Source organism: Apteryx mantelli, chromosome 27 (genome assembly GCF_036417845.1).
Source record: "Apteryx mantelli isolate bAptMan1 chromosome 27, bAptMan1.hap1, whole genome shotgun sequence".
Taxonomy (NCBI): domain Eukaryota; kingdom Metazoa; phylum Chordata; class Aves; order Apterygiformes; family Apterygidae; genus Apteryx; species Apteryx mantelli.
The window spans coordinates 6,249,985-6,260,643 of NC_090004.1; the positions used below are offsets into that span (position 1 = coordinate 6,249,985).

Below are 10,659 nucleotides of genomic sequence, written 5' to 3' on the forward strand. Positions count from 1 at the left end.
CTTCTCTCCAGGAAAGGTAAGTGGAAATACCATCGGTTTTGTTTGCTCACACCTCTTCCACTAAAGATCACTGGGTTATTCTTCTCTCTTCCCTAAATTACATCTGCGTTCACATCCAGCAGCTTTGCTGATGCTCACTGGGTTTGCGGTTTGTTCAGAGTTTAGTACTTCATGCAGCTGGCTCTTGCTTTGAGAGCAATGTTAATCTGGAACGGGAATAATTAGTCATGGGAAGGGACCATTTTTTGGATGAATTTAAGCGCTTTTTATCTGGTATTGAAGTGAAAAAATTTCTTTAATGAAATAGGAGCAGGTTAATTTTGCCTTGCTAGAACTGAGTGCTGATCACATAGCTGAAATGCAGACTGAAGGTTCGTAAAATCTTCTGTTTATTTAGTTAAAGAAAAGCTTTGAGTGGCCCACTTGACTTTCATTGCTGTAATAATACTCCAGTATACTTAGTTATCCTTCTTCCTATAGCAGACAATCAAAATGCTCTTTCTTTCAACAAAAATAACTGTACAATTCAAGTTTACGCCTGCCCGTGTGCCACTGCAGTCCTTCTCTCTGTTTCAGTGTTTCTTAAAATGGCTGCCGTGAGGCTGTATGGTAGCGAATGCTGCTCGCCCTGTCAGATGCGTTGAGCCCGATATCTCAGCTGGAGCATACCGCAGCTGCGTCTAGCGTGGCACACGGAGCAATCCTGCAAGCTTAGAAATGCTGTGCAGATCACAGTGCCTCTATTTAAAAGACCAGGTTTGGCCCCTCAGCTGCTGAATCTGGGAGCAGGTCCCTTGCTTTAGTTTTGCACCATTGATAGGATGCACTGCGTAAAAAAACTAAGAGTCAGGCCGCTTCCATCTACCTCAAGGGCTGCGGGAGAGCATCTATCATCCCTGCACCAGCCCCTGGCTTACCAGGCACGGTGCCGATGGTGGGCCTCACTTTTCCCTGGACTCCTCTCTGCCAGCTGAAATAGCAGAGGCAGTTGATCGATCAGGGAATTGGAAGTAGGCCACCAACTGAAAGAGGCTGTGAACTGTTGCTACAGTCAATAAGCTGGCAGCAAGAGCTCTTAATGAGGCTGTAACCTTCATGCTCTGAGCTGCTGTAGCAGGGTAGTGCTCCTACCCTGTTTTATGCCTAGCTGGCCTGTATCCCTGCACAGATCACAGTAGAAGTGATAGAGGCACCTGCTTTGCTTTCATTTTTTTCCTTGGGAAGTGAATCTTCCCTCCCAGTGCTTAGAAGGAGGCAAAGACCATAGTTATGATCTGGTACTCCTCTTTAGGAGAGAAGAACAGATTTTATGCTGAGTTTTTTTCTAAAGGAACTATGCATTAAAAAAACCCAAAAAACCTACACTGAGAAACTTCATTCAGTACCTTCCTGCACCTGTTTGAGTAAAGAGTGGGCTCACCTTCCACCCCCCAGGAGAAGTTTGGGTAGACCTCTAAGAAAACAGAGGTCCGGAGCAGCTAGATGAACAGTGATCTTAAGGCAGTGGCAAGAGGCTTGTGTGAGAAAGTCCTTTGTGGCTGTAGCTCTACATCTGCTGCAAGTCAATTAACTGCTAGCAGAGCTAGGGCTAGAGTGATTAAATGCAGCAGCTGGTGAACTAAATCAGCAACTGCTATCTTCACTGGCCCTTGTTTGGCATCTGAGACAAGAAGGACTCAAGCTCACCCATAAAGGGGGTCACCATTTATTCCTTTCAAATGTTACAATAAAACCCATACAGCTTTTTTAGAAGTTAGAAAATTGCAAATTAAGTGTTTTGGCCATTAAAAAATTATTTACAGAGAAAACAACATTGTTTCACATTATACAGCTGGCACACCCCCTCCCTCCACCCCCACACCCCAAAAGTTATCCCTTAGAAGCAGAATTAAACACAGCGGACTTACAAGCTTTATGGTTTTAAGCCAATAGTAAGACATTATAAAAAAACTAAACAGATTAGCTTTTAAACCATTGGTTTCTATAAAAAGCACAAAATACTTTAAATGAAGTCAGAACCAGGAATGTGAACTGAGAAAAAGAATCCATTGAACAGTCACTGGCTTGCTGGGCTTCAAAGGCTGCTTGGAAGATAGTGGGAACAGTCAGGAGGCCAGCAGAGATACCAGAGCAGGATGTAAAAATCTGGGTTCTTATCAAACTGTAAATTCCAGTTATGTCCAGGATAGTCTTCCTCCACAGTTTTAAAGGATTCAGGTAAAACTACTCCAAGTTGTGGTGATGGTGGTGGGAATCCAGACCAGTTTTCTAACAGGAGAGGGGAAGAAATAACTCAGGGGGGGCAATTTTAGAGAGCGTTTGTCAGTTCTACGTTGAATACGGAAGGTGTGTGGGCAAGGCAGCGAGTCCGTGGTGTTACGGGGATGAAGAAGACAGCATAAGAGTCTTAAGTTAGGACAATACCAAGTGGGCTCTACTCTTCCTTCTGCTCGGCTGCCGCAGGAGTTGTTGTAGGCTCAGGCCCTGCAGGTTTTGAGGGCTCCTCTGGTTTGGCTGTATCCCCCTGGCTTTCCCCTGGCTGCTGCTTCTCTTCCTCCTTGGTTTCCCCTGCTTCTGCATCCTCCCTCTTGGGCTCAGCTTCCTGCTGCCCATCAGCAGTGGTAGTGCTCTCCCCTGCACTGCCCTTCTCCTCCGCTTTCCCTTCCTGGGGAGGAGCCGTCGGCTCCGTGTCACTCGTGGAGCAAGCGGGGTTCTCCTCTCCCTTGGCGTCTGCTTTGCCTTGGTCCTCTGTGGGAGAGGACGCGGAGGAGTCCCCGGCTTCTTTCTTGTTCTTCCTGAACGAGATCCCGCTCAGCTTGAAGGACTTCTTGAATGAGAACTTCTTCTTCTTCTTGGGGGTGTCTTTGGGGGCCGCAGCGCCTTCGGGCTTAGCCTCCCCGCCTTCGGCGGCGGGGGCAGGCTCGATGGCATCCCCGCCGCCCGCCTCGCCCTTGCTCTCCTCCTTGAGGGGTTCAGCAGAGCCGTTGCCGTTCAGGGGCGCAGCCTCGACGCCCGCCTTGGGCGTCATGTCCCCGTTGAGCTTCACGTGGCCATTCTCCTGCGGAGAGCGCACCGCCGCGTTAGGCACCGCTGGAGCCAGAATTAACCCCCCCCTCTCCCCCCCCCCCAAAAAAAAGCACCCCCAACCCCCCCCCCCTTCTGCAGCAAGCGATGGCGGGGGCGAGGCTCAGCCGGGAAAACCCAGCCCGTGTGCACGGGGCGGCGGCTGCACCGGGGTGGCCCGAGCCGGGGCACGGGGCTGCACCGGGCAGACGGTGCGGGGGCTCGGGGGAGGGGGAGGGGGGGAGAGAAGGGGGTTGCACGGGTCGAGCTGCGCCGCCACCGGGCGGCGCCCGCGCTCCACGCCCGGTGCCGGGGCGGGGCGGCCGACGGGGCTCCGCCGGCGGCGCCCCCGCCCGGTACCGGCCGCCGGGGCGGACGGTGGGGGGGGGAAGCGGCCCCGGGGGCAGGCGGCGCCGGTGCGCGGCGGCCGCCGCCTCCTTTGTCCGCCCCGGCGGGGCCCCCCCGGCGCCCGCCCCCCCCCGGCACCTACCTGCCCGTTGGCCTTGGCGGGCTCGGCGGCGGCGGCGGCCCCGGCCGGCTGGGCGCTCACCTCCGCCTTGGCCGCCTTGGAGCCCTGGCTGCCCATGGTGCGGCACGTCGGCGCGGAGCCGGCAGCCCCGCCGCGGCGCTGGGCTCGGCGGGCGAGCGGCGCCGAGAGGCAGTGGGCAGAGCCCCCCGCCGCCCCGGTAATAAGGCGCGGGGCGGGGGCGGGCCGCCGTCTCGAGCCCGCCCCGGAGGCGGGGGGCCGCCGCCGCCGCCCCGTCGGGGATGGGGGGGGGGGGTTTCTCCCGCCCCGGCCGCGGGCGGCGCTGGGGAAGGGCGGCGGGGGCAGCTCCCCCCCCCCCCCCGCTCCATCGCCCCCGAGGGGGAGTCCCCAACGCAGCTGCCCCCGACGCCGTCACCTCCGCCGTGCAGCTGCCCCCGCGCTGCCGCTCCCCCCCCCCGGGGTGCGGCTCCCCCCTAGCCCCCAAAAGGGTCCCGTGGTGCCCCGGCCCCACCGCCCCCGGGGGGGGGGGGGTCCCGCTCCGGCTGGCGGCTTGTGCCCTGCCCTTCACTCCACTCCGCTCCTCCCGCGTGCGGACGGGTAGGATTTTCCCCTCCGACTCCTCCTCCTCCTCCCCTCTTTCCCGGAAAGGGAGAGCGCAGGAGAAAGGGAAGTAGGACTGAACCCAAATGGGTGCCACCGCCGGAGAGGGGCCTGCAGCTTCCCGGGGCCGCCTGGGCGCAGCCGGGCAGGTGACGGCCTCGCTCCCGGGGCGTCGAGCCCCCGTGGTGCCCAGCCAGGGCTGCTGGCGCTGGCGGCTCCCGCAAGCGAGGCCCCTTCGTGCCTCTCCGAGCGGCGGCGTTTCCTCGCCGGCCCACATCCCGCTGGCCTGCAGTGGGCCAAGACGTGCCGATAGCCGCGAGCCTCGGCGCCTTTCGGAAAAGCTGTCGGACGGGGGCCCCGGTCCTGCCGAACCTGCTGCAGCCCGGCGGGGCAGGAGCCCCGCGCTCCCGCGCCCCGCCGCGGCGCCCAGCTGCGCGCCACGAGCTACGTGCAGGATCAAGGCCAGCGTCTCCGCGGGGAAAACAATGCGCCGCTATGTGCGCTTCGCCAACAAGGTCATGTTTTGTCTCTGGCCTCCCTCCCCCCCCGACACACATCATCTCACCCCCGCTACAGCGAAATTTCTGTGTTAATTAAAACAGGCGGCATCTTCCTTATTGACTTTTGGTTGTCAGTTGATAAAGCCCTTTGAATGGCTGCTCTGCAGCTTCTTGCTTGTCCGCCTGCTCCTTAATCCATATGTAAAATCTGGAGTTGCCCAAGCAGCCATAAGGGCTGTGAAAGGAGCTGTGGAGGATTTACCAGGCTCCAAAACACACGTTTTTGAAAGCATTGCGAGGCGCTCGCTTGCTCTGGGGAGAGCGGTGGTCCCAGTGAGTCCATCACGCTGGGCAATAAACCCGCTGCGGGTTTTTTGCTGCTCCTAAGCCGGGAGCTCCAGCCTAACCCAGTTACCCGCTGGGGAGCACAGCCGGGCAGGGATGCAGAAGCCGAGCGCTCGCATCAGGCCCGTCCCGCTGCCCGGTGCCGGGCGGTTTCATGCCAACCCACCCGTGGCAGTGCTGCGGCCGGCGCTTTCCTCCCCAGCTCGTGGGGGCACGTTGCTGTCTGGTCTGCAGAGATCCATTTTGTCCTGCTTTTCCCCTGCAGAGCGAGGAGTTTCCTCGTGCTCGCTGCCTTCCCATGGCGAGGACCGGAGCCCGCGCGCTTCCCGGCCGTGCACCCAGCATGGCCTGCGCCCAGCAGACCGGAGCAGATGGGCCAAGACCGTCGTGTCGCAGAGCCACCAAACGGCCCCGGAGGGTCCCGTCCGCCCGCTCCCAGACCGCGGTAAGAGACGCGAGCACAGCGAGGGCCAGCGCTGCCGTGAGCAACCCGCCGTCCCCCTTCCGCGGGTGCAGCGAGCTGTGAGGGGGCTCAGCGGGCTCAGGAAGCCCCGCGAGGTTCACGGCAGTGAGTGCGGGGGGTCTCAGCCCGGTCCCCCGTGTGAGCAACCCCTGTTTGCGTGTGTCCTGGTCCGTGTTTCTCCCCCATGGAAGCGGGCAGGCGCCCGTGCTGTCCGCCACGGCCCTGCTTGCTGCAAGGATGTTTTCCTCGATGAAGGGTTGGGTGAAGCTCGGGTGAGCGGCAGGGCTCATTTATTTGGGAGGGATTTGTCGGGCCGGGGGGGCCGGCACGGTGGCTCTGCGTCCCCCCCTCCCTGCAGATCCCAGATCCCCTCCTCGTCTGGCCACAGGGGAGAAAGCGCTTCGCACCCCGCTGCGGCCGGCGCTGGAGGGACGGGAGGCAGATGCGATGTCTCGAAAGGGCGAGCGCCCGCGCGGCGAGGCAGGTCAGGATGCAGACCTGCTGGGGAGGGGCAGCCCCCCCTTAACGTCGTGCGGCGCGTCTCGCCTGCGTTTCGCCCGCGGCTTTCATCTCGGAGGAATCCCCGGCCGCTGCATCTCCCTTGATCCCAGCTTCTCTTAAAACCCCTCTTCTCCTGCAAAGCTGCATAAGGGATGTGTGTATAAATAGACCCATTCCCCTGCAGACTTCCAAGCGCGTCTCCTCTTCCGAAGGCCTGTCTTCCCGGCAGGTGTCTATCCTGCGCGTGCTGGCGTTGGTGGCACCACCGGTGCTCAGCTGGGTCCGGCATCGGCTTCGTGCCGCGCCGGCGGCAGCTGCTGCCGCAGCCCCCGTGCTCCTCGCAGGGGCTGGGGGTCTCCGGGACCCGCTCGCCCGCCCGGGGCATGTTGTTTTCCCAGCTTTTAACCTGCAAACAGGCTGTTTTGCTCATGGAGGACGGGCCGAGCTGGGGCTGGCTCCACGGAGCGGGAGGACTTGTTTGGCTCCAGGGCTGCGGCTGGCCGGGAAGCACCGGGGATTTGCAGGGTGCAGGCAGAAGGACAGATTAGGGGTCTGTCTGCGCCTCTAGCAGATGGACAGGCAGACAAATCTGCCTTCCCGCGCTGCCGCTGCTGCCTACGAGGCCTCAGGGAGGAAAGATCTTTGCTGATGTTATTTTCCACTTTGCAGACCTACTTAAACTGCTGTTGATTATTAATTTATTGGGCGTTAAGCACCGACAGTCGGCAAGATGTGGCAGCGAACGCAGCCCCTGCACAAGCCGGCTGGATTCGGGGGCGGCTGGTGCAGTTCACGGCCTGGCGCCCTGACCCTGCCTCCGTCGCTATTCACCCGGCCCCGGTGAAGAATTAATGCAATTATTTATTCATGTATCCAGAGCCATTCACGAGTGTCCGATCGGCCGCTCTAGGCCCTTAACTGAGTTAGCGGAGGCCCAGCCAGGGCAGCCCGCGACACTGGGAATAAAGCAGAGGGATTTCCATATTGATTTAAAAATAGCGGAGGAATTAGCTAATTAGCTCTTCCCGGGGAGAGAAGTGCAGCAGGGAGCGTGCAGGGCCGGGCTGCGGGCGCCACCGGGGCGGACGGATCCCAGCTGCTCCTGCCACCGGCACGGCCTCAGCGCGGAGAGCGGAGAGCGCAGCAGGCCTGGGCTGCCGGAGGCCGCGCTGAAAATTGCAGCCGCCGGCGAAGGTGCCGGGTCTGACCGCGCTGGGATGCCTCCCCCAGGCTGGCGACACCGTGCTCGGATGCCTCCGGTGCGCTCCCGGCTGTTTCCCGGCTCGGCTTTGCCTTGCGGACCTGCGGCACGGCTTGGGGATGCGGTCCAAGCCCGTGCGCCCGGTCCGGCTCGCCGAGCGCGGCAGGGGAATCTGCTGAGTTTCGCAGCCGGGGATTTCGGCAGGGGGAAGAGCGCGGGGCCGCGGCAGAGGCAGGGCAGGAGGAAGAGCGGGGACGGCGCAGCGGCTGAGGGGTCTTTCCAGCTCTCCGCGCAAGCAGAAGTTGGTCACCTCCCGGCCCGCTCTCGGCCGTGTCCCGGCTTGGATTTAGCGTAGAGCCAGGGCCGAGCGGGGAGCCAGTTACTCGTCGGGGAAAGCGGAGGGAGCTCGCGGCTGAGCCGCTGCCGGGTCCCCTCGTGGCGAGCGAGCAGGGGCCGCCGAGCGCTGCCGCCCTGGGAAAGGCTCCCGCCCCGGGCGGCTGCAGCAAGGCGCCGGCTTCCCATAGAAACCCATAAAAGGGCCCGTTCTTGCGTTTGCCAGCGGCCCGTCATTTTTGGTTGTGAAGATCCCATGGCAACCGGAGCCTTGTGTAACTGCGCTTTCTATTTCTGTGCCTGCTTTTTAGTGCGCTGACATACTCCTCGCATCCGTCCGTCCCGCGCGGGAGGCCCGGCCGGCCCGGCTCCCCCCCGTCGCGGGGCGCAGGGGTGCCGCGGTGCCGGGGGGCCCCGGGGACCTGCCTCACCTCCTCCGTCCACCTAAGCTATCGCCCGCGCGGAGGGGAGGCTGGAGGCAGAGGGCGGCAGCTGTGAGTCGCCCGGGAGGAAAGAGAGCGCGATCCACCCGATCCACTCGGTTTCTTATCTCTGACACCATCTGCCCTTCTTTTGGGCCGGGAGTTTGAGCGTTTGCAAACAGCGCAGAGCTCTCTAACCTAATCAGCGTGCAGCCAGTGGGCTGCATCGCCCCGGGGCCCCGGACACCGCGCTCCCTCCCTGCCGTGAGCTCGGTCCCGGGGGCGGCGGGGGGCCGCTGCTGGTGCCAGGCCGTGCCCGGCATCCCCGGGAACGCGCCTCCGCATCGCCGTTCCCAGCGGCCGGGCTCTCCCCATTCCTCCCGGGAGAGCAGGAACTTGCTGCACTGCTACCGCCGGCGCAGGACGCTCGCCCCACGCGCCTTATCGCCCTCATCCCCGCCGTAGGCTACATTTCAGCGCTGATAAAGAGCTGCCTGACCCTGACCAAGCCGTGTGTTGCCGGTTCGGTCGCATTACGGTGGCAGGCCAGCTGCCAGCGGTTAGCCGGAGAGAAAAGGGGCTGCGGCGGCCAACTGGCAGCGGAGGCCGGGAGGGCGGCTGGGCTTCACTCCCTCCCTCCCGGCTCGGCCGGCGCTGCCTCCCTGCCGGCTGCTGGCAGGGTCCCCGCAGCCGGGGGCTGAGCGGGGACCGTGGTTCAAAGCCTCCTTCCTCGTTAAAAGGGAAGTTCATAACGAAAACAAAAGCGACTCTCAGTCCAAATGGAGCTTTTCCCGTTCCGTTTCCTCCGGAGCCCTTTGCGGAGGTGCAGCAGGAACGTGTCCGCACGCTGCCCGCCGCCGGGGCGGGAGGGTGCAGCGAGGAAACGTGCTTGGGCCAAGGGGGGGTTTGGGCATCTCCCTGTTGCAAGGCGCTCGCTGGCTCCGGTTGTGCCGCGGGGAAGGGGGCCGGGTTGCAATGCCGTCCCGCCGTGGCAGAGCCAGGGTAGACCCGTCTCTTGGCACCTGGGCTGCTCCTGTTCGAGGATCTTGGGGTTATGGGTGTGCTTGCAAGGCTGGCGTGGGTCCAGCCTGTGTGTGCACGGCCGGCGTGGGTCCAGCACGGCCAACGTGGGTCCAGGCCATGCGTGCACAGCCGGCGTGGGTCCAGCGTGCACATTGCACGCGAGCCATCTTCCTACTTCTGCCCGGGCAGAGACGGTGCCGACGCTGGGGGAGCTGCGGTGATGGGGCACTGGCGGCCGTGGGTCTCCTCCGCCGCACCCGGCTGCGGTGACCCCCTTGGCGCGGACCCTGGGGCTGGGGAGCCGGGCGCGTCGCAGGCCGGAGCCGGGGAGGGAAGCGGCGCTGGGATGGTGGGGCGCAGCGGTGCCTCCCCCTCCGCGGCAGCGGGATGTATGGGCCTCTTTCTCCCGGCGAGTCAATGTGTCTTTTTGTTGTGCTGCCGGGTTGCGATGCCTGGGAGCAGGGCGAGACAATACGTCGCATTGTTCCCTTTCAGCAACATCTGACGGCCCAGGCAGAGAGAGGCCAGTGTGCGCGGGAGGACGGAGGTGGGGGAAGGGACTTGGACAACCCGGGCAGCCGCAGCGATGCCGGACGCGGAGACCCGGCCGGGCCTCCGCCGCGGCCGGGCAGGAAGGGCTGGAGGGAAGGGGAGCGCCTGGGAGGAGGCAGGCAGGGATGCTGGGGTGCCAGTGTTTGGGAGGAGGCAGGCAGGGATGCTGGAGTGCCGGTGTTTGGGAGGAGGCAGGCAGGGATGCTGGGGTGCCGGTGTTTGGGAGGAGGCAGGCAGAGATGCTTGGGAGGAGGCAGGCAGGGATGCTGGGGTGCCGGTGCTTGGGAGGAGGCAGGCAGGGATGCTTGGGAGGAGGCAGGCAGGGATGCTCGGGTGCTGGTGCCTGGGAGGAGGCAGGCAGGGATGCTGGGGTGCCGGCGCCCGGGAGGACGGGCCCATCCTTTCCACGGGGCCCAAGGGGCTGCAAGCTTTGCCGGGTGCTTGGTTTTCCCGGCCGTAGGATGCTCCAGCGCCGCGGTGTTTGCCCTGAGCTCACCGTGCTCTGGGTGTTTGCCCGGGGGTGGCCGGGATGCGGGGGAATATGGGAGCCCAGGGGTAGCACGTGCCACCTCTCCTGCGGTGTCGTTACCTTTCGGTACCCAAACAGCCTGAGGAAGCGTCCCTGAGATGCAGCCCTGCCGCCCCAGGCATCTTAACGGACTATTAACTTCAAAGCCTCGTTAGGAACCCGTAGGTGTCGATACCGCCGACCTTCTCATTGCTGCTGCCTCCACCAGAAACCCCTGGCAGCTCGGCGGGGCGGCGCGGGCCGGAGGCAGCAGTGGCTCAGCGGCACAGAGCCGGTTTTCCCGGCCTCCCTCCGTGCCTGCGCCCGGCAGCTGGGCTCTGCCCCGCGTGCACCCGGCAGAAACCGCTCCCCGGGCCCCTGCTGCAGCTCTCTGAGCGTTTCCAGAGAAATCCTCTCCTTGCCGTCTGCCCCAATGCTCTGCAGGATATCGGGAGCAGCCCGGGGGCCGCGGCGGGACCCTGGTGCGCAGCACCGGCGGCATCGCGCTCCGCAGAGCGCCGGCTGCCCGCTGTGCTCATCGCACGGGCGATTCGGGCAGGGCCGGGGCGGCCGAGCGCAGCTCCGGGGGGATTCCCGCAGGGCGGCAGGCAGCCCTGGGAGCGCCTGCAACTTCCCAGCAGAAATCCCCTCCTTCCCTGGG

The 10,659-nt window shown here is 63.0% G+C and overlaps 1 protein-coding gene across 1 annotated transcript; it reads right to left on the reverse strand.

Annotated features, from left to right (window-relative positions):
* Positions 1-1,689: 1,689 nt before the first annotated feature.
* On the reverse strand, positions 1,690-3,738 carry MARCKSL1 (MARCKS like 1). Its single transcript, XM_067311384.1, has 2 exons — positions 3,554-3,738; positions 1,690-3,058 (listed from the first exon to the last, which is right to left on the reverse strand). The coding sequence occupies exons 1-2, from the start codon at positions 3,647-3,649 to the stop codon at positions 2,435-2,437; spliced, it is 720 nt and encodes a 239-aa protein (XP_067167485.1). The 5' UTR covers positions 3,650-3,738; the 3' UTR covers positions 1,690-2,434.
* Between the last annotated feature and the right edge of the window lie 6,921 nt (positions 3,739-10,659).